The sequence below is a fragment of the Barbus barbus genome, assembly GCF_936440315.1.
Source record: "Barbus barbus genome assembly, chromosome: 12".
Lineage (NCBI taxonomy): Eukaryota > Metazoa > Chordata > Actinopteri > Cypriniformes > Cyprinidae > Barbus > Barbus barbus.
The window spans coordinates 10,287,664-10,311,131 of NC_136740.1; the positions used below are offsets into that span (position 1 = coordinate 10,287,664).

The 23,468-nt window shown below is 37.6% G+C and overlaps 1 protein-coding gene across 4 annotated transcripts in view; it reads right to left on the reverse strand.

The window, feature by feature from the left end:
• LOC306877907 (centrosomal protein of 192 kDa-like) overlaps window positions 1–23,468 on the reverse strand; it is a 32,310-nt gene that overhangs the window by 7,590 nt on the left and 1,252 nt on the right. For 2 of the 4 annotated variants that reach the window (XM_079429946.1, XM_079429945.1), the window contains exons 3-32: window positions 15,736–15,846; window positions 15,120–15,274; window positions 14,916–14,977; window positions 12,843–12,987; window positions 12,625–12,737; window positions 12,472–12,546; window positions 12,185–12,334; window positions 11,915–12,068; window positions 11,596–11,804; window positions 11,145–11,264; window positions 10,675–11,071; window positions 10,394–10,546; window positions 9,960–10,024; window positions 9,606–9,824; window positions 9,171–9,312; window positions 8,995–9,086; window positions 8,299–8,905; window positions 8,021–8,138; window positions 7,650–7,809; window positions 6,035–6,770; window positions 5,796–5,944; window positions 4,561–4,791; window positions 4,227–4,352; window positions 2,151–2,294; window positions 2,013–2,076; window positions 1,670–1,809; window positions 1,449–1,541; window positions 1,196–1,314; window positions 184–369; window positions 18–108 (exon numbers count right to left, since the gene is read on the reverse strand). In XM_079429946.1, the coding sequence (XP_079286072.1) occupies window positions 18–108; window positions 184–369; window positions 1,196–1,314; window positions 1,449–1,541; window positions 1,670–1,809; window positions 2,013–2,076; window positions 2,151–2,294; window positions 4,227–4,352; window positions 4,561–4,791; window positions 5,796–5,944; window positions 6,035–6,770; window positions 7,650–7,809; window positions 8,021–8,138; window positions 8,299–8,905; window positions 8,995–9,086; window positions 9,171–9,312; window positions 9,606–9,824; window positions 9,960–10,024; window positions 10,394–10,546; window positions 10,675–11,071; window positions 11,145–11,264; window positions 11,596–11,804; window positions 11,915–12,068; window positions 12,185–12,334; window positions 12,472–12,546; window positions 12,625–12,737; window positions 12,843–12,987; window positions 14,916–14,977; window positions 15,120–15,274; window positions 15,736–15,846 (5,326 nt within the window). Of the gene's footprint in view, window positions 1–17; window positions 109–183; window positions 370–1,195; window positions 1,315–1,448; window positions 1,542–1,669; window positions 1,810–2,012; window positions 2,077–2,150; window positions 2,295–4,226; window positions 4,353–4,560; window positions 4,792–5,795; window positions 5,945–6,034; window positions 6,771–7,649; window positions 7,810–8,020; window positions 8,139–8,298; window positions 8,906–8,994; window positions 9,087–9,170; window positions 9,313–9,605; window positions 9,825–9,959; window positions 10,025–10,393; window positions 10,547–10,674; window positions 11,072–11,144; window positions 11,265–11,595; window positions 11,805–11,914; window positions 12,087–12,184; window positions 12,335–12,471; window positions 12,547–12,624; window positions 12,738–12,842; window positions 12,988–14,915; window positions 14,978–15,119; window positions 15,275–15,735; window positions 15,847–23,468 lie in introns of all 4 variants that reach the window. The other 2 variants (XM_079429944.1, XM_079429943.1) reach the window with 1 other exon arrangement.

Below are 23,468 nucleotides of genomic sequence, written 5' to 3' on the forward strand. Positions count from 1 at the left end.
TCAATGTGTCAGTTTACCTGGAAACAGTCTTGGTCTTGGCCCCTAATGAGCAGTCGGAGTTGCTGTGATGTAATGGGTGAATTGTTCCTTAGCACCAGCTTCTGTTGCCTACAAACACAAAAGTGAATTGGATGGAGAATGATGCTTTTGTGTATGGCAGTTTCTATGGCTATGTAAACTCACACTGCTCTGCCAAGGGTAACCCCTCCCCATGCCATGAACTGTTTGTTGGAGAGGATGGGTGGGACCTCAGCCTGTGATAGCACAGCAGGTGCAGATACTCCTTTCCCAGAAACTCCTTGGACCGTCTCTGCTTTCAGCATCACCTCATACTGAGGTCCGCTGGGTAGAACCAAAATCGTCAACATGCTGAGAAAAGAAATCAAAAGTTACTTGAAAGTACAACATTAGGGGCTTTTGCACCGGAGGAGACGTTTTATAGGCCCTAGAACTATTGGCGAAAGTACACGCTTTTTGGCGTTTTTGCACTGCAGGAACTAGGAACATATTTAGTTCTCAGAACTCCGTTTGGGGAAACTAAATTAGCTCATTCTTCAGAGAAGGGTCTAAAACTACCAGTGATGTAAGTGTACGCTGATTGGCCAAACACATTTTTAAAAAGCCATGTAAAAATATTTATTCCACGACCATGGAAAACAGGGATAATGGCCTTTAGCGACCTGTTGTCTGCAGCACTGTGTTCTTTTCTCAGCCTCGATGATACGTAACACCAAGCTGTCATAGGAGATTTAGTCAGATTGTCGCGCTCTTTCAATAGTGTAAATTGTGCGTTCACATTCCATCTCCGTTATCACAAAACCCACGACACACAACAAAAACAGCACTGATCACGGTGTCCTCCATTCACCAATTAAAGATAAAGACATCGCTGGCAGCTGCTTCAGAGTTCCCGTTGCACATGCAACCAGGAAAACGGCCCGAGGGGGAAACCGGTTCTCTAGGAACCACCATGCTGGCTAGTTCCTAGAACTATGCGGTGCGAAAGCCCCAATTAGGAAGTAGCAAGAATATTTAAAAAATACACTTCCCTCTCTAAATAGTCAGAATAGTCTGGGAACTAGATTTCAGACAATCTGAACCGTAGAGCAATTAATACAAGTAAAAAATAAAAACCCCAGATGCAAACAAAAAGGCATAAAAGTACAATCCGTTGAATAAATCTGAGTGAACATGCCTCTCCCTGAGCTTCTGTTTGTCTTGGGCAGTGAAGGAGACCACTACACCCTGCTCCTCTCCAGCTTTCAGAGTCAGTTCCTCTGGCCTCACAGTGAAGCAGCTGTCTCCGTCAGTACTCTGAAAAATAGTGAATCCACAGCGCAGGCTAAGCTACATAGATTAACACTGTGGTGTTGATACAAGGCTAGGCTATTTGTATTCAATGTATGAAACATAAAATTGTGTAAAAAGTAAAGCTCGCGATCAGGTACCTTTAGTCTGAGTAGAACATCAATGTTGCCTGCATTCTTTAAAGGAAGAGTCTGCTTGGCTGTCTGCCCCAAAGGAGCCTGAAGAGACACCATCTGTACAGATATTAAAATAGTAAATAAGCGATATATAAATTAATAAAAAGATCAAATTGAAGCCATTTCATAACCTCAAAAAGCTAAGTGTGGCTTGTTTTGACAAGCGACATGTTTTTGTCCATTACCTGTAGGTCTTTGGGAGCATGCACTCTGGGAGTGCCTGACCTTGCCCTCAGAGCTACACTCTGAATCACATGACTGGGGCCTGGACTGTCCACATCAATATCCACCCGTGCACTGTATTCATCAGCTGGCCCCAACTCACCTGCATCAAAAAAATACAGCATCTCATGTTCAGTCTGTGATACATTTTACAGTATAGAGGACAGGGTAGTTAACTAAAAATAAAAATTAAGTTTAAATATCAAAATATATCTAAAAATTTAGCATTTCAATGATACTACAATTAAACTAGACACCAGTTGAGAAATGTTCAACCTGTATCAGTGTTAAGGTTTACATGCATACTTGAACTTGAAATGTACTTCTGAGGTGCACTGAAATGAACCCACACCAAGAAGTTTTCTTGATTCTGAAGAAAGAATAAAAATGTATTTAAAGTCAAAACTGTCATCAAATCAGAAAGTAATTTAAAGAAATATTCACCTCTGCATAACTGGCATGCAGCACATGGTTTATGACTGATGAAGTTGTAAGCGAGGTCAAATTTGAGCCAGTATGAAGGGAACCATCCGTGTTCATGGCAACTGGGCTCTTAGAGAAGCCAAAACAATGCCATGCTGATGCATTCTGTGAGAGACAAAACCTTTGTCCTTGAATTTGTTCCAACATGCCATTGGATTCAGATAGCTTTCAGACAGAAGTCTCATACACATACAGAAATTAGTGGTCGACTGATATTGGTTTTTTGACAGCCGATGCCTTGGAAAGCAGGGTGGCCGATGGCCGATATAATTTTATTTTAATTCATATTTAAGAAATTTGAAATCATTTGAAAATGGATTAAAAAATAAAGTGTAAAATAAACACTTAAAACATGATGTTTATTCAGCTAACACCCTTTATTCCCTCCACATCAGCAAAAACCTTCTACACCCTGTTCCTTCACAACCCCGCCCCTCTCACAGCGCGCGCTCACCTTTGAACCAGCGCATGCGCTAACCTCATTTTTAACCCGGAAGAACCTTCTTCCAAGCGAACAGAGTAGGGAGGAAATAACATGTTAACACATACTTATACTTTAGATGACAAATTATTTTTCACAATTAAATAAATGTTTAATAAAAATAGAATTAAAAAGGAAGTAAACACTGTAACCAACAGGGCACTCAGTATTCTGGGAAGTTGGTGCGCATTGGGAATCTTTTAATTTTTTTTCAAATAAAGCCAAGCTAACACTCATTTTACATTCAGCACACAGTGAAAATGACATGAATATGGCAGTGGGAAAATGCATAAAGCGCAGCATAGTTTGAAATCACGAGTTTAAAGTTTGTCAATCACGTGTCTCCAGTGAAGCCTCTCTCCTACTGTCCGCATTCACGGACTGACCAAATGCACACTTTATAAGAGCTCTCAGCTGGATCTGACTTGTACTCACTTCTTCTGTAGGTGAAGCTGGATCACGAATGATTCGCGCGAACATAGATGCATTTAGGTAGATCGAGGGCACATTCCCTTCAGAACCAAACGTAATCCTCTTCAGCCGCTCAGACACAACAAAACATCTCAATCGTTTAGCAGTCAACTGATGACAGCTCACTCAGGGCGGGTCTGAGATAAGACACCAGTGCAGTCTGTGCTAAAATGCTACTGCCAATCAAACTATTATGGGAGCGGCCTTCGTCCGTGTGACGTCACACAGACAGGCATCTGAGATCGGCTCAATTCGAGAAAGGGGTAAAGATTTTAGGAGATTAAAAAAAACACTGGGTGGATTTTTATCATTATAGGGTGGTTGTGTACACACTGCCAACACACATTTCAGTTCAAACAACTTGTAAAAGTGCATGTAGCATTATGTGACCCCTTTGACGACGACAGCGAACAAGAGGGAGAATGTGAGCATCGTGTGCTCAGGCGCTGCCGTTCTCAGCACCGTCAAAATAAAAGTCCGGCGCGGTGTCAAAATAACGCATCGGCCAAACAGAAAATCTTATATTGGCTTAACATGTGACCCTGTACCAAAAAACCAGTCATAACGGTCAATTTTTCAAAATTGAGATTTATACATCATCTGAAAGCTGAATAAATAAGCTTTCCATTGATGTATGATTGTTAGGATAGGACCATATTTGGCCGAGATGCAACTATTCTGAAAATCTGGAATCTGAGGGTGCAAAAAAAAAAAATCTAAATATTGAGAAAATCGCCTTTAAAGTTGTCCAAATGAAGTTCTTAGCAATGCACATTACTAATCAAAAATGAAGTTGATATATTTATGGTAAGAAATTTACAAAATATCTTCACGGAACATGATCTTTACTTAATATCATTTAATAATGATTTTTGGCATAAAAGAAAAATCGATAATTTTGACCCACACAATGTATTTTTGGCTATTGCTACAAATATACCTCAGCAACTTAAGAATGGTTTTGTGGTCCAGGGTCACAAAGAAATATTGGCCTTAGCGATATATCGGTCGACCACTAACAGAAATACATCATACACAATTAATGTTCAACATATTTCAAATCCAAACAGACAGATCTCACTGACCGCACTGATAACTAGTCGAACAGGCACAGTGGCATGAGTCCTGTTGACCAGCTTGAGCGGCAGGGCCTTGGTACTGCCCCCCGGCATGTCCCCGAAGTCCAGACAGCCCGTCTTTCCAACATCAACCTATTTATTAAAAAGAAAGAAAAAAAGCTCTCTTTATTTTTGCACATTTGACATGGATTAAATATAACTCCTAAAAGAAACATACAGAAAAATATTAACAAATTTCAAAGATAAAACTGCCATACTATTAATCCTGTGCATAAAAAATTAATATTACATGCAGTTTTAGTGCTCTGAAACTGGTAACAGGGACAAAGGAATCTCTAACCTCGATCATAGGGTTCTCGGCCACAGCGATCAGCACCACTTTCTTAGCAAAGACTTCTGCATGCGCCACAGTCTCTGACTCTGCAGGCGCAGGCCAGGACGATACACTGAGAGTATACTGATACAGTCCAGCCCTCGGTGCTATAAACAAAACCTTCTGTTCTTCTGTACATTTGGGTCCAATTATGGTCTTATTCTTTACCATCAGCCACTGGAATGGGAGAGACTCCACCTGTAATGAAATGACAATTATAATACTGCACACAAAAGTGGAATGAATGAATAAGATGGGTCTCCATTAGACCATTGGTTCTCAACCTTTCTGACTCGGGGCTCCAGACTGTGACCACCGCGTTGCCCAACTCATAAGCATTGCCATTTCTGTTGCATATGAGAAGCATCAAATGGCAAAGGAAACAAAAGCGTGATGAAACCGCGCTACTGGTTTGAGCTGTGCAGCCGCAGCGTGGACCGTTTATCAGCTCGAACCAAAAATTGAGCGCAGCGCAAGCAAACTCAGAGCCCGGAACAGCTTTACTCGGGAACCAATGCTAATCTCGCGACACTGTTACAGCACAGCGCTGCGAGATCAAAGTGAGAAGCTTTGAATTCGCCGCAGAATGAATAAAGATTGCCGTGAGATCCGGTGAGATGCATTAAAATTCTGCAAAGAATTCTGTTATAGACAGATCAAACAGCGCTGATGTAGAAAACCAGTAGTAATAACTATACCATGGTGTTGTGGCAGAAAGAGTCGAATGTTATTACATTATTCATTTCTGGGTTTGTACAACCTTTTGAGAGAGAAATTCAAGCTCTTTTCAGTGATTTTTCAGTATTTTTACGCAACAATTCCCAGCACTTTAAAGCTCTAAAAATGATCCAAAATATACGTTGTAAATAAACACTTTTTATAATGTAAAAAGATATCAAATTACCACTATAACCAGTAGATGGCAGCAGAGAGGCACTTGATGGCTCAATCATTCATTTCCATTTATAAAAGCAAAGATATAATAAAATCACCATTATAAAATATTAAATCAAGAAATCAAATTGTGTCAAAGTTTTGCACTTTTCAAAGAAAGGTCACAAAGTGTGTTAAAAAAAAAAAAACTTTTGTTCAATTTGGAACTGTTTTGTATCATTTTAAATAGTTTAAGTCATCTTGAGGAAGTGTACGAGGCCAGATTGTTGAGAACCACTGATCTAGACTACATCTGAAACATTTCGAACCTTCTCTCCATCAATGGATAGGCTTGTGATGGAGATTGAAACTTGCTGCCAGCGCTCAGAGGGATTGAAGATGTTGAGGGACGTCTGAGAGGCAATTCCCACACAGCAAGAACTGGGAAACTTCAGCTCATTTGGAAACACCACTTGAGCTGAAGAAAAAAAATTATATATTTTTTCCTTTTAACAAATTCCTTCATACCACCAATGTCTTTAAAATACATGTACATTTTTCCACTTACTTGTAAGGTCTGCAAGATCTCGTGCAGCCCATGACCCAACACTTGTCTGTCCATAGGTCTTGCTGACTGGATACTGAGGTGGATGTTGTTGACCGGAGTTCAGGTAACCAGACTGAAGACTTGTATGCCCAGGTACATGCATATGTCCCATAGATGGGTTTGCAGCAGGCACTGCAGCTGATACTCCATACAACCCAGATGGCCCTCCAATCTGATAGGGAGGAGCATGTAGAGGCCCCTCTGAGCTCAGATACTGCTGTGCCAGTTGGGAACTGAAGATGGAACGCCCTGTTAGGAGGTTGGGAATATTTGTCAGGGCACCTTGAGAGGTGTACCTGGGTACTGACCCATAAGTCAAGTCATCCGCAGCCCCAAAACAAGATCCAGACCCCAAGACATGAGGCAGCACTTGGCGTGCCTGTTCTGAGGCTGTCCCAGATGAATGCTGAATGTTCAGCTTGCTTGAGTACCCAGAATCCCCTTGAGTGTACAACCTCGGCCCAGGCTCAGAGTGGCGGTTGCCCTTAGAGTATTCATTTCCATAGTCTTTATGGAAGTCACTTTGGCTACGTGAGCCCAGTTCAGAGATTTTTTTGTTGGGGCCTGAAATTTCAGAGTGGCAAAGAGGTTCTGAATTCTTTGAAGAACTAAGAACATTTCCATTATCAAACGGTTCCACTGGAGGAGTTGGGCTGGCTCTGATTATAGTGGTGCTTAAAGCCATCGAGGTGTTTTTCTGGAGAATAATAAAAGAGATTCATTTGTACATTCAAACCATAAAGTAAATCAGCAGCATTACTATGAATATCGAATACTGATCAAGCAACATGGACTTCAAATAGGGCTGCAACAAATTATTTTTTTGATAATCTATAAGTCTACTGGTCACTGATTATTTCACCAATTAATCAGTAGGATTGTAGCGATTATTCAGCTTTTGCAATTAGTTAAAATAGTTATGCATATTCTAACTAATAAGTAAAACAAGTTTATCACTTCAGCTTTTGAAAATGTCATTTACATTACTACTACACAATTATTATTCTTTTTTACAATACAAATAAAATATATTTGGCACACAAAATAGAATGACAAACATTCTCATTCACCATTTAATAAACTGCATGACAAATAAACTGACTGATGCATCACTCTGCCTAATATCTCCTTTTGTAAGTCACATGGATATAGAACAAAAATGTAAGACATCTTATTTTTGCATGAACTTGCAAACCAAACTAACACTTTAATGCACTGGTGTGGGGTGTCACTCTCGGTAGAAATCGCGTTATGTGGGTTCTGGGGGCACCTTGATAGGACCAAAAGGTGACTTTTGCACCGCCAATTAAAGGGACAGGGGCTTTAATGAGTAAAAGACCATTTTTTTTACACTTTTTCAGTAATTTTTTTAACAAAATAAATATCTTTAGTTTCTGCAATTTCTAATGAGCGATATTGTTTCAAAATGTATATTGCAATAATTATCATTATCGTTTTATCGCCCAGCCCTAGCATCAATTGTAAAACATCAGGCTTTTGAGGAACAGCAACAAATTGACTTACTAAATAGCTAATTGGTTTCTATTGTAATCCACATAAAAATAAAAACACTCGCCTTATGGTGATCAGGGGTGGGCATGCAAGTGTTCTCATTAATGGAGAGATAAGTCAGTCTACTGAGAGATGGGCTTGAACAATGGCACTGAGGGGAACCTGGATCACCAGCAGGACTCCTCTGAGCCTTTTCACTACTGGGGGAACACGGAGACATCTCTCTATTTCCAAAACACAAGGAAAAGTTATTTATCCATGTACTGAACCACAAAGATATTTAAAACACATTACACAATAACTTATGGTTGATTAACAATAATCAATAATTAAAAAATAAGAATCATCTCCCCTCCTCACAAATAAAGTAGCTTAGGCCACAAAAAAGGCAATATGCAATTCTGTTAGATATGATGTTCAGAAACATTTTTTTACCCAGATCCACTTGGAATGGAGGTCTGGCTTGGACTGGAGTGGGTAAGAGGGGAAGTGGATGGTCTGAAATTACAATGGGTGACCTCCACAACACCAGGGGCACTGCTCTCAGGAGAGCCTTCAATAAAAAGTAGTAAATAAAGTTGATGTCCCTAATTTTCTGAAGCTTGCATGATGTTCAAGCACATTAAGCAACATTTAATTCTGATTTTAACATACTAAATCTGTTATACAGCTGGTTTTGTTTTGTTTAAAAAAAAAAAAAAAAAAAAAGATACCGAATTTTTCCTGTGTTGTTGGCAGGGAATCCTGACGATCAACAGCTGCAATTTTCTGTTTTGAAACTGATTGAGTGGCTTTAGGGCTTCTGGGTGATCGTGCCTGGTTAATGGCAGGTTTGTCTGTCCGGCCTCCTTCATTTTTATGGATGGATCCATTTTCCAGAGGCGCCAACTGCTGTTGAGTCAGCTTGTTAGAAATGGCCAAACTATTAGCCAAAGTGAGGATGTCCAAGCAGGACTGTGAGGTGGATCCATCACTGTCGCTACTTGAGACATCAGCCCTCTTCAGATATTTCTCCATGTCAGGAGTACTAAGGTCACCCACTGATGTGGTCTTCTGCAGATGCTCCAGCAGACCATTATGATTTGAGGCTGCTACAGAATCAGGACTCATAATAGATTCTTCTGCTACTTGCTGACGGCTTTTAGAGCGGCTCCGTTTGGACAGCTCCATGATCATGGCAGCAAGCTGTGCTGGATCTGAGCTGATGGAGGCATCAGCAATTGCAGATGCAATTGTACTGATGCTGAGCAGTAGATTGCTGCTGGAGTTGTGCGATACTGAATGGCCAGAACTCTCCTTATCTCCATACTGTGCAGAGATCTAATCAAATTAGACAAAAAGTGTCAATATCTTTGCTAATTTTTAAAAGACTGTATGACAGCAGTGCAAAGCTAAATGGTTATCAATACCTGTGAAGCCTGTCGCTCAGTTCTTTGCGGTTGCACATTATTCTCATGTGTGGCTTCAGCGGTGTTGGGCTCAAGAGTCTTATCTAGATCATCTGTAGTTAACGAAGGACATCAAAATGACTTGCAAGCAAAAACAGTTATTAAATAAATAACTAATACGAGTATGTTGAACGCACCTGGATTAAGTGTCTCATCAGCATCACTTTGCGGAACTGTCTCAATGTTGATGGAGCTTCCTCTGGAGAACAAATCTGAGGGTCGAAGTAAAGCAAAAGGTTCCCTCTTCTCAGGCGATGTAATGAAGTATCCAAAAGATGGCTAAAAAAAACAAAAAACAAATAAATGGTTGAATAACCAGCATTGACTTGCATTGAACTGCATTCAAGATACACATTGAGTTCATGCACATCATGGGAAGTGATCTCATAATCTTAGTGCCATACTAATCTGATCTACAGGAAGGGTTTTGCAATTGTGATCAGGTTGCTAGTGCACTTCACATGCTAGAGTCATTTGTGTAACACACAGAGTGCTCCAAATGAGACAACTTTGAGGTTAGATTTAAGTGAGGATGTTATCTTCGAAGATATCTGCTTAGGGAGAGTCCTCACCCTTTTAACATGGTCCTCTTCACTGCTCCCAAGGCACCCCAGAGCTTCAGAGCGCCTCTGAAAAAACTCCCCGAGTGAAATACGCAGATAACTTTGGTTCTCAGGCTCAGGGACAGAGGAGACCTGGGAGGCCCTCATGAGGATGTTGCTACTACTTGGGATTTTCCAAGATGTGTCTCCCAGCAGTTCACTCATATTTACAGCTTGAATCTGCTCTTCCTACCAGAAGGCAAAAGAAAAACACATTTTTTGGTTGCTGAATCACATCTAAGAGCATTTGTGTACAATACACTTCTAGGTTCTAGGTCTAGGATAGGTTGGTTGAACTTAAAATACCTTGGAACCCAGTCATACCTGCATAAACTGGTGCTCCTTTTCAAACTCCTCCTGATCCTCTATTATCTTGTCCATGGCCTGGCCTAAGGTTATACAATATTATGCAACGAAAGCAATGAATTCAAAGAAGTCATTTAATGTATTAACTTATTCAATGTGTCAATTTACTCATCTTAATGTTGTTACAAACACACTGCCTTTCACCAGTCAAACACAACAAGAGACACTAAATAACCGCCAGACAATTACAATGTATTGGTATTGCTTGTGATATGCTCTGCCAATTGAGCTATAGAATGTATTTATTCTGCATTCACTTTCATTAAAATCGAAATAAGTGACAATCTTCAAAAATGCACCTTTTTTGCATGTTCTGCAGAAGAACGTCAACACGAGGTCAATTGAGAAATGGCACACCCAAAATCAAATTTTCATGAGAACATTTCACTTACTTCCAGCAAGAAAATCTTCAGACTGAAACTGCATAGTAACTTCCTCAGGCATATCGGCATCCATTTCCTTCTCGAAGGAAGAGTAATAGGCCAAATCAGTGACCCACTTTCCCTCTTCATTCTGGTAGACCACACTATGAGTGGCATTTGCGCCTAAGGAAATACTTAACATTAATTTCTAAATCATAAAATACAAATACTTTTAATACTTCATGTAATACTACAAATGTCAGAGAAACACGTTGACATCACTACATTAGAAATGGAAAAAAGACAATTACCTTGCTGTAACTCAAGCTCCACATTGTCTGGCTGGTGATTCCAAATATCATTATGTTCATCATGATTCTCAAAGCTCTGGCAAAGGTACCTAGCATCCAGAGACTCTCCAGGTTGGTCATCTTTACTGCTGGTGCTCTGCTGCTCATTGAGAATTGGAGAATCCCCACAAGGGCCACCACGCAAGCCCAGAACACCAAGATCCAGAGCGTGGCCCAGGTCGATCCCTTGTTCCATTTTATTATGGGATTCCTGAAGTACCTGAGAGAGGTGGAAACTGCTCTGGGTGCCCTGAAGGAAGGGGCTGACTGCAGAAGAAATGTCCTGAGGGTTATGACCAGCACCTGCCCTCAAGTGTACAGAATCCAGGTGAACTTCTGCTGTGTTATCCATTGCATCCTGTTAAGGGGAAAAGTATTAAAAGTAACGTCAGCAATTTTTGCTACAGCAAAAAATACGGATAAAGACTTACAAGAGCCTCCTGTCGATCCAGACTCATGCTCCAATTAACTGGGCATCGACTGGCAAGTCCAGATGCCACAGTAGTATGACCAGCCTCCCCTGTGCCAACTGGACCAACACGGTCACCCATCTGAAGAGACCAAAAATAAATTAAAATATGATCTGTAATTATGCTGTGTTTTGTATAATTATGCTAGGATATGCTAAAACAAACAAAATAAATAAATGAACAAACAATAACATACATATTTTGAATTATCCTCTAAGCTTTTTAAAAGATGATCATATGTATGCAGTTGGCTTCAAAGTTAGACTACAAGCTAAGCTAACTAAAAATAGCTGTGTCTAACCTTCCCATTTTAAAGCTAGTTCCCCAAATCCGAATGGCATGTTACTGTTGTTTAAAAATATAAAAATTTTACACTGATCATTATTAATTGCTCATGAGACACTAACATTACCTGGCCATGCATAATCATGCCTGATCTGCTGAGCAAAGATTGAAGCTGTTCATCATCTCCCATCTGTCCACTTCCACCCACGATGCCAAGACCACGAAGCACATCATAGGTGCTCTGGACTGTGGTGGGAGGCAAAGGAATGGTAGATACGCCTCCATCATTTCCCTCCTCATCACTGCCACTGCTCCCATCTCCTCCTCCTCCATCACCTGATGGCACAGAGAAACAGTGATAAGACTTAGTTCATGCCAGTCTAAATGTTTAAACCAAAAACCCAAATTAAGTAAAATTAAATTTTATTTAATAAACACCCCCTTACCGGTAATAGGCGAGTTGATGAGCTGTCCCTCTGCTGAGCGGCGGTGCTCAATGCCTGTCCTGGTGTCAGGGTTCCTTCCCCCCGTCTGTAGCTCATCATCAGAGCTTCCTCCTTCCAAACCTGGTCGAAAATGGGGCCGATGGCTCTCCCCAACCTGACCATATACAAATAACTGAAAGTGAAGTACTGAATTACAAAAATTAAAACAATTATCGGGCAAAAAGTAAAAGCAGAGAGAACAATAAGAGCAGAAAGCGGATTAAGACTAACCGGTTTTCTGGAGGTGCTGGGTAGGAGGAATCTTGCTCTGCCCCGGTTCTGTGAAGCTTCTAGTTCATCCTCTGTATCCTCTTCGTCACTTGCAGGACAAGAATCCATACCTGTGGCTGCCAGACGCACATCAGGCATGTGAAAGTCCCTCTGTGTTGTGACCCAGTAAAAGCAAACATTAGCATATTTATATAATAGACTAGAATGCATTTTTTCTTTGTAACAATATGCACGTGAAAAGTGCATGCATTAAGAAAGTAAACGAGGTTCATTTTGATTTTATTTACTTGGTCATAGTCATCATGGTGTCTGTTCCTTTCTGATTCAGTGGAGTGGGGTTGAGATGAACTGGAAGGTAACTCCTACAACAGGAACAGATCATATTATTAAAAAGAAAAAAAAAGTAAGCTTTGGTAAACAAACAGCAAGAGAGAACCCACAACAGGGATTTCTTGTCCTTCTACTCGGCCTCTCTGCATTGCAGGTGGCATCAGCTTATTGAAATACAGATCCAGTTCCTCATCATGGAGCTGGTTCACATCAATGTCATCATCTAGAAGACAAAAAGTTCATTTAAATCAATTATTGCCTGGTTTATCTTGGTTCTGTAGAGCTTATTCTTTTGGAACAAATAATAAAAAATAAAAAAGTAACCAACCTGTCATATCACTGTTCATGCTGTCCAGAGACATCAGTTTCTCATTGGCCAGGAAGCTGGCGATGCTGCCACTGCACCTTTCACTGTCTGTCTCTTCACTGGCGGAACCCTCCTCTTCCTCCATCATCACTGGGAGCACAGTGGCCTAAGAAGAACAAAAGAGAGCTTAACCTTATGATGCCTACCATATGATTTTTGATATACAAATTTCTAAGGCCTCTAAATTTTCAAAACTTTTTCTAATAGCCTGTTGTACACAGTCTACTACATGCCTTCTGTCAAATGACTGTTTTTTTACTTTTTTAGCAAGTCAAAGGCCTACTATATTTCCAAAAATTCAGGTTGAGATACACATCTTTTTGCTGTGAAATCTTTACGGATTTTTATCAAATAAATGTACGATCAAATTTTATGTTGTTAGTAATATTTCAAGAAACACTTACTGGAGTGAGGCAACTTAAGTTTAAAAATCATGTTAAAATGTGAGTATTTAATATACAAGTATAAAATACGATACTGTTTGTTTGTACATCTGTCATTCATATTTTGCTTTGCCTTTTACGCAAGTTTTGCCCCCACATTAAAAACTAGAGCTGTTATTATAAACAAAATATTTAATCATCATCTTACTAAGACATATTACTAGCAGATAGTGTGACAACTGATATTTATATGCATTTTATGCAAGTAGTCTAGGGATGCATGATATTGGATTTTTGCCAATAATTTAACTCATTTTGGCCAATAGTCGATATATAATTATTAGTGCTGTCAAACGATTAATTGCGATTAATCGCATCGCATAAAAGTTTGTTTACATTACATGTGTACTGTGTTTTTTTATTATGTATATAAAAATAAAAAACAGTATATATTTTGAAAATATTAACATTTATACTTTTATATATTCATATTCTTATATTTTAAATTATATATATATATATTTAATATAAAAATATCATTTTTCTTAAATATATACATGCATGTGTTTGCATTTATATATACACATAATAAATATACACAGTATGTAAACAACTTTTATTATGGGTGCGATTAATCGCTATTAATCGCTTGACAGCACTAATAATTATTTTAAATTTTGGTTACTTTTTAACAAGAACTTATTTGTTATAATTAAATAAACAATAATGAAGTTCTTTTATAATGACAGTACATTGAAGATTTGAAAATAACTATAAATAAACTATATATCAATCGCTGCATTGTTTTTTTCAGAAAGATGCAGTTTATGATTTAACATTTGTAAATGGTCTAAAGCAAAAGAGTTGTAAAAATTCTGAAAATATTTTAGAGCTCAATGTTTAAAAAATATAACATGATATTACAATATTACACGATTACACAATGAATAAATCCGTATATATACACACAATTATTTAATTTAAGCATCATGTTGATGTGTGATTTTCTTTTCATGTAAGCTATAGCTTCTGACCTTTAAATCAAAACACTCATGATTTTATGGCATCAATTACTGCTTTATTTAATCAGAAACAGTCTAAATGTTATTTATGTATTTTGCTTTCGTTTTATTAGAAGTAGGCCAACAGCGCTGCCTACAGAATTAAAAACTCCTTACTGAGCTAGCATTAGGACCTGGGGGAGGCTGCTTGCTGCCACTGTACTGCTATTACGGTTTACTCTATCATACACAGAAAGCCTCATTCTGTAAGTGCATTCTCAGTTTAAATACAGTGATCCAAAACAGTGAATCCAATCACCATTCAGGCAAAACTTTGCTGTGCTGATGAGCCACAATGCTGGTATCTAATCGCTAGCACACCCTGAGCACATGTGAGTTAATGTATTCCTCTTATCGGCAAGACATATCGGCATAATTCTTCATCAGACCGATGCCGATATTCATCCGATAATATTGTGCATCCCTAAAGTAGTCTGCTGCATTGTTACAAAGATCTCACCGATTTATAAGCTATCAGAATTTCATCTTATACTTTCTGGGCATAAATATGATATAAAGTTTTCTGACTGTTATTTCATGTCAGGCTTTACAGGATAAAAAACATAAGTGTCAAGGAGTACAAAAATTACCTGAGCTGCCAATGTATCTTTGTCTCCAATATGAGAGAATGACAGAAGACCAGTTGAGAGGTCTAAGGAAAGATGAAACACATTTCAAAATATATTTTTCAGTTCATACATGTCATTCGCTATTTTGTAAATAATTGCTGATCATGCATTATCAGTAAGACACATTAGTTTTATAAACTAAAGAAAACAGATTCATGCATATACCAGTAGTACGATGAGGAACAGAACCTGACACAAGAGGAGCAGCCACCCCTCCTGATGATGTTTTGGAAACAGAAGTAGATTGTGTTTCATCCAAATTAACATTCACCAGCAGGTCAGAGAACCGATTCGCAGCAATGAAGTCACCTACATTGTCTCTACACAAAAAAATAAAAAGTAATGAAAGAACACACTCGGTCAACCAACAATAATCCAGACCTGGCTGATGGCCGAAAAATTTTTAAAATGCAAACCTAAATAACATAACTTAATGGAAGGAAAACAAGACAAAATAGCTGAAGTCGCATGAACATTACATTTCACAGATTATTTATTAAAAACTCAAAAGCTGAAGAAAAAAAAAGTTTGAACTATTGACAAAATTGTTTGCAGACAAAATAAGAAACTAGCATTTCTGTAAATGCCATTAATCTTAAAACTGGCAAAATATCGGCTGATTATTTATACTAGAGCAAATATTCTATATTACAAGCACAATAACTAGGTAGTACTAGTACTAAAAAATGAACCAGAAAAGAATTGAAGGTCACACTGATTTGTAACCCACTTACAGATGGAAAGAATTAAATAAAATAAACTGCTGCAGCTGAACACTTACAAATCTTCTTTGAGGCTGAGAACATATTTTTCCCTGCCTCCATCTGACCCCTGGGAATGCATGAGTGAAAACTGTCCTTCCTCTAAATATGATGCTTGGACATCAGTTACTCTGTAAGACACAAAAAGGACTCAAACAACACAATACTTCCAATAAACACAGATAAAATTAGCAGCAATACAAGTAAAGCATGTGTGACCTTAACCTACATGAGGTAGCCTAGCGAACCATTTCAATCGCAAAATGTCTAACCAACCAATCAATAAAATAAAGCACCAGTGTTTTGACCAACAACTCGCATATAAAATAAATGTTCTCCGTCTTTGAAAGAACAACTTTGGGTCTGTCTAAAGTGGTCCAAAGGAGGTTGCGTGACCATTTTTAATTTACCTAGTTTTTTTTTGAGCGATTACTTTTAGTGTGATTTTGCACGTTTTTGTTCCTTAGATTTACAACTTAAGTCCAAACGTAATGATCAAAGTTACACTCTTAGGGTCTATCTTTGTTTTGATGAACAGTTTTCTTTAGGCTGTTTTAAGTTGATGCGTGAACAAAACTTCACTAAACATTATTTGTAGCATGCCTCTCATCTAGGGCTGGGTATCGAGTTCGATACTTTTTAGGCACCGACCAAATTGCCTCGATACCACCGAGTATCGAAAAACGTCTTGTCGTTCGGTACCAAATTTCGATACCTAAGGGGTTAATCTCATCACCGTCAGTGAGCCAATAATCCTGCAGCACTAGGTGTGTTTGACTAGAAGTGACGCGGTGCTGATTGATCAGTGTTTGACATCCGCGAGAGCGATTATAAAGCGTACGGAGCAGTCTGCTCTCTATATCGCGCAGTTTCGCTTACTTGACACACACTGAAGCTCGCGTGACATTTCAGCGTCTGCAGTCTCACTAAATGAGGACATAAACACATGAACAACAGCTCCAGAACTGCTCTGAGAGTCACTTCATGAGCATTTTACCATTTGATTTGAGTAAAACTTACGTCATATCATATACACACAGAACTGTAAAGGTATTCCCGGAAACCCATCAAAATAAAAGTTCGGTTTAACTTGGAAGACACTGTGGCAGAAATAAATTAATATTGTTTGGCAGAGTGTACATACTGCTACTACTAGGCTACTATTAAAATTATTCAAACTCTTATTTTTTAATTAATGATCACACAACATTTCTTCCATGTTTTAATTTTAATAGTAAAATTTTGTTTGCCAAAATAAATAGTTTTATTTTCAATAATTTAAAAGAAAAATGAAATTAATGTTTTATGCTTTCATTTGAAAACCAGATACAGAACACAGAATTTCTGAGGAAAAAGAAAACATTTCATAAGGCTGTTTTAAAAATAAATTAGACATACTACAACATAGAATTGAATAACAATAAAACATTGTGAAAAGAAAATAAAACATCCACTTATGAAAGTGGATAAAGATTTTAAATTTCTTGAAGTCTTTAACAACCTAGAATAAATGAATAGAAATGATGATTCTGTCTGAGCTATGCGTTTTAAAACGAGCATGCACTAGTGTAAACTGAAAACTATTTGAGCTTTATTAAAATTATTTGTCCTGATTTATTGTGTTGGCTATATTTTGTTCCTTGTTCCTTTGTGCAGTGGCTCAGGAGTAGGGCTGGGTATCGTTCAAAAATTTTCGATATCGATACCGATACCTTGAGTTCCATACCGGTTCCTGAACGATACTTTTTTTCGATACCAGTTTTATGAAATCAGTTTTAATAAGATTACATTATCTCAAAAAAAAATTTTTTTTAGCTTGTTGATATTTATACAGACTCAAAGCCTCATCTCCTGAGCCACTGCACAAAGGAACAAAATATATCCAACACAATAAATAAATAAATAATTTTAATAAAGTTCAAATAGTTTTCAGTTTACACATCTGTTAGGCTACGTTTACATTAGTGTGTGTTCATTTTAAAACACATAGCTCAGACAGAATCATCACTTCTAGGTTGTTAAAGACTTCAAGAAATTTTAAATCTTCATCCACTTTCATAAGTGGGTGTTTTATTTTCTTTCACCATATGTTTTATTGTTATTAAATTCTGGTGTAGTATGTCTAATTATTTGAATGCATAAAAACAACTTAATTTAAATTTATTCTTAAAATAGCCTTATGAAATGTTTTATTTTTCCTCAGAAATTCTGTGTTCTGTATCTGGTTTTCAAATGAAGACATAAAACATTCATTTAATAATTTTAAATCTTTAAATTATTGAAAATCAAAGTTTATTTATTTTGGCAAACAAAGGGGGGTTACTATTAAAATTAAAACATGGAATAACTGTTGTGTGATCATTACTTAAAAAAAAAAAAAAAAAAAAAGTTAATAATTTTAATAGTAGCAGTATGTAATATTAATATATTTCTGCCGCAGTCTTCCAAGTTAATCCGAACGTTTATTTTGACGGGTTGCCTGGAATACCTTTACAGTTCTGTGTGTATATGATATGACGTTAGTTTTACTCGAATCAAACGGTAAAATGCTCATGAAGTGACTTTCACAGCAGGTCTGGAGATGTTGTTCATGTGTTTATGTCCTCATTAAGTGAGGCGGCAGACGCTGAAATGACCGCGAGCGTCACGCGTGCTTCAGTCTGTGTATAATAGACAAACCGCGCGATATAGAGAGCAGACTGCTCCGTACGCTTTATAATCGCTCTCGCGGATGTCAAACACTGATCAATCTGCGCGTCGCCGCTTCTAGTCAAACACACCTAGTGCTGCAGGATTATTGGCTCACTGACGGTGATGAGATTAACCCCTTAGGTATCGAAATTTGGTACCGAACGACAAGACGTTTTTCGATACTCGGTGGTATCGAGGCAATTCGGTCGGTGCCTAAAAAGTATCGAACTCGATACCCAGCCCTACTCAGGAGATGAGTCTTTGAGTCTGTATACATGTCAACAAGCTGAAAAAATAAAACCAAAGTTTTTTTAGATAATGTAATCTTGTTAAAACTGTTTTCATAAAATTGGTATCGAAAAAAGTATCGTTCAGGAACCGGTATCGAACTCAAGGTATCGGTATCGAACATTTTTGAACGATACCCAGCCCTACTCTCATCCAATAATTACAAAAAACTCTGGGTTTTGTAACTTTAAAATGAAAAAGTCTGAACTTTGAAATTGTCAATTTTATAACGAAATTCAAGTGTGAGCTCCACATTCTTCTATAAACCAATATATTAAAGAAAACACACTACAGAACAATACAATCAAAAGGAGGAGTACGGACTTGCTGAAAAATGTCATGCCCAGGGCTCGACAGTGCGAGCATTTCACTCGCATTTGCGACTAAAAATAGATGTGTGCGAACTGGAAAATGTATTTAGGAGCACAAGTGCGAATACAAAACAAAATACAAAACAGCCTAACTTATACAGTAGCCTATAACAAACGTATTAATTTATTCTGTTTATTTATGGAAAAATTGCGATGCAGCCTCATATGATTACTTTAGAACTTTAAAAAGGCAACGGTTTAATTTAAATGAGCACAGATGAGAAGAAAAGCGGAGCGAGTTAAAGTGAAGACGCGCTGAATGACGCACATTCGCCACTAGAGGGCGCTGCCGCTGCCGTTACCCCCGGTAACCCAGTAAACAAATCAGCTGCGCTACTTTCCTACAACTGTGTAAATAATGTTTCACACTCAGTCATTTAGATATTTATATTCGCTTTAGTCTTCACAATAGCATCAAATAATTCTTACTTAAAGACTTAATGAGCTATTTATTTTCAAACATTGGTTCTAAGCTAAAACATGGCCCATCCACTGATCTTTAATAGAGAACAGCGGGCCTATCTATATATCAACGACTGATTCGTTATTATTGTTCAGTAACACAAGTTCCATTAGTTAACATGAAAAAACAATGACTGCATTTATTAATAATGCTATCTTAATTTAAACTTTTAATAATACATTATAAAATCAAAAGTTGTCTTAATATAATTCAATGGAGCTAGCATTAACTAACATAGTTGTATTTTTTATTAATCAACATTAACAAAGAATATTAACTACTGCAACAATTAGCTATTGCACATTTTTAGTTAATGTTAACCTGCTTTAACTAATGTTAACAAATGGGACCTTACTTATATTGTTCTTTCGTTCATTTGAACAATCTTTTGCACTCTAATCTTGAAACACTTGTTTACTTTATATTTTTATGTATTTTTTATAAAAGTCTTTTAGTAAATTATCTTTAATAAAGTTATTTAACCTGTTAGGAGGACAACACTTTTTTTCACTTAGAAATTATATATTGTGATTTAAAAACAAAAACATATACCGTGACAAAAGCTTCAATGATTATTGTGAAAATTTTATACCGACACAGTTTAATAGGATTATAACTAATTACATAATTAGCCTATTAAATAGTGTCTGAAGTAAAATTATTTAAGAACCGTGTGTATTTTCTGTATTCTGATAAATTAAATAATTGTGCTTGTAAATGTCTCTTTGTATCCCCTTATTAAGCTAAAACACCTAATTTGAAAAATTTGCATTGCGCCCCTAAATTTTTTTAATGCGCTCCTAAATTTTTTGACTTAGGAGCACATGTGCTCCTTGGGGAAAAGGTAAGCGTCAAGCCCTGGTCATGCCTCAAGTAATTGCTCAATTTCAATTGCGGAAATGCATAAATAATATAGTTTGTAAGTGTTACATTTAACTCAGGAAAGCCAGTCAATGTTCACAGCTTATATGCAAGCAAGAGGAGAAAACAAAATCTAGAAAGGAGCATTTTTGTTATGAAAACTAATTTCAGTTCCAGTGTTTCTGTAAAAAATTCATTTCTGTGCATTCGCTAATATAAAAAGAACAGTATTGTATAGTAACTGTGTTTATGATTGAAATACAAGTTTATGCTTGTCAATGTCAATGCTGTCTGAAAAAAAAAAAAAAAAAAAAAGCACTCTCACCCTTGATTAAAATAAAATAAAACCAGAAAGCAATCTTGACCATTACATTTGGACTCAAGTAATAAAAAACAAGAGTGTGTAAAATATTTAAATAGGTTCCAGTACATGTGCATTAGGGATTCCTTGTTCCAAGGAGCTCAGACCAACCTGAGATGAGATAGAGGTTTTGGTAAAAGTCTATATACTAGGGCTGTCAACATTAATTCAAAACCCTTAACGCATTAAAATAATTTAACGCAAAATTACTGAAACACAATTTCTATTCTAAACCTTTTTTCCTGATTTTGCTTCTCTGTTTGCAATCAGATCATTTTAAGCCGCTAAACTCCAGTAAAGTTCTCAGTCCAGTGATCCAGCAAGCAAATCCATTCAAGCAATCAATCCAAAACAGGGCTAATGTAAAGAAAACCAGGCTGATTACATAAGAGATGGCGGAGAGAAAAGATACTCGCATTGCATTTTCAGTGAATTATTCATTCCAGCGTGTTTCACTTTAAAACACAAGCTCTGTGATTGTTTCTGAAGAGAGCGAGAGCTCACTCACACGTCGCGCAGTGAAATACAGACTGAACGCAACTAGAGCTGTCAAACGATTAATTGTGACTAATCGCATCCAAAATAAAAGTTTGTTTACATAGTGTGTACTGTGTATATAAATACACACACATGCATGTACATATTTAAGAAACATGTTACGTTTATATATTAAATACATTTATATGTGATATAAATTATATGAATATAAATACATATGAATATTTTCTAAATATATGCTGTGTGTGTATTTATTTATACATAATAAATATGCACAATACACACACATATATTATGTAAACAAAAACTTTTATTTTGGATGCGATTAGCCACTTGAAAGCACTAAAAACTTCCCACCACTGACATCAGATATGCAAACTACGTTTTCTTGGCTGGATAAAGCAAACCAGCTTCTTTTGATGTTTGAATTTTGATGGTTGGGGATTGCAATCAAGATAAAGATGATTGCGGTGCTGTACAGGAGTCGTAAGCACCCGTGAGTCTGATACACCGTATTTGAGCGCTCTTGACACACAGATCATATGTTGTATTCATGCACAGACACATTTCAGTACATTCACATTGTTTCCACACACATTCAAGATAATGTTTTGATTTGACTTGTGCATGTTGCGGTGTTTAGTCAGTGTGCACAAATGTATCAATTACACTCACCTAAAGGATTATTAGGACCACCATACTAATACTGTGCCTTCAGAACTGCCTTAATTCTACGTGGCATTGATTCAACAAGGTGCTGAAAGCATTCTTTAGAAATGTTGGCCCATATTGATAGGATAGCATCTTGCAGTTGATGGAGATTTGTGGGATGCACATCCAGGGCATGAAGCTCACGTTCCACCACATCCCAAAGATGCTCTATTGGGTTGAGATCTGGTGACTGTGGGGGCCATTTTAGTACAGTGAACTCATTGTCATGTTCAAGAAACCAATTTGAAATGATTCGAGCTTTGTGACATGGTGCATTATCCTGCTGGAAGTAGCCATCAGAGGATGGGTACATGGTGGTCATAAACGGATGGACATGGTCAGAAACAATGCTCAGGTAGGCCGTGGCATTTAAACATGCCCAATTGGCACTAAGGGGCCTAAAGTGTGTCAAGAAAACATCCCCCACACCATTACACCACCACCACCAGCAGCCTGCACAGTGGTAACAAGGCATGATGGATCCATGTTCTCATTCTGCTTACGCCAAATTCTGACTCTACCATCTGAATGTCTCAACAGAAATCGAGACTCATCAGACCAGGCAACATTTTTCCAGTCTTCAACCATCCAATTTTGGTGAGCTCGTGCAAATTATAGCCTCTTTTTCCTATTTGTAGTGGAGATGAGTGGTACCCGGTGGGGTCTTCTGCTGTTGTAGCCCATCCGCCTCAAGGTTGTGCGTGTTGTGGCTTCACAAATGCTTTGCTGCATACCTCGGTTGTAACGAGTGGTTATTTCAGTCAAAGTTGCTCTTCTATCAGCTTGAATCAGTCTGCCTATTCTCCTCTGACCTCTAGCATCAACAAGGCATTTTCGCCCACAGGACTGCCGCATACTGGATGTTTTTCCCTTTTCACACCATTCTTTGTAAACCCTAGAAATGGTTGTGCGTGAAAATCCCAGTAACTGAGCAGATTGTGAAATACTCAGACCGGCCCGTCTGGCACCAACAACCATGCCACGCTCAAAATTGCTTAAATCACCTTTCTTTCCCATTCTGACATTCAGCTTGGAGTTCAGGAGATTGTCTTGACCAGGACCACACCCCTAAATGCATTGAAGCAACTGCCATGTGATTGGTTGATTAGATAATTGCATTAATGAGAAATTGAACAGGTGTTCCTAATAATCCTTTAGGTGAGTGTATATTAACTTCTTATATTATTTGGTTCTATGGCGTCCTTTTGGAGTCTCCCAAGTGTCCTTTTTTTTTTTTTTTTTATAATATGTCAAAATATATCGTGAAAAAAATTTGCAGAAAATACTTTATGAGAATCACCCTTCAATCTTTTGGTTTACTTCGCAGGATATAGTAAATAATGACACAATTAACGTATTAAGCAAGATCAATGGTATATGCTTAATTTCATGATAAGTGTGCGATTAATCACACAAATTAATTGAACCAAGTGAAATAAAAATGACAATTTGGTGTTTTACAAAAACAATAGAGGTAATCAATAAAATCTGGCAGGCAATGAACTGTAT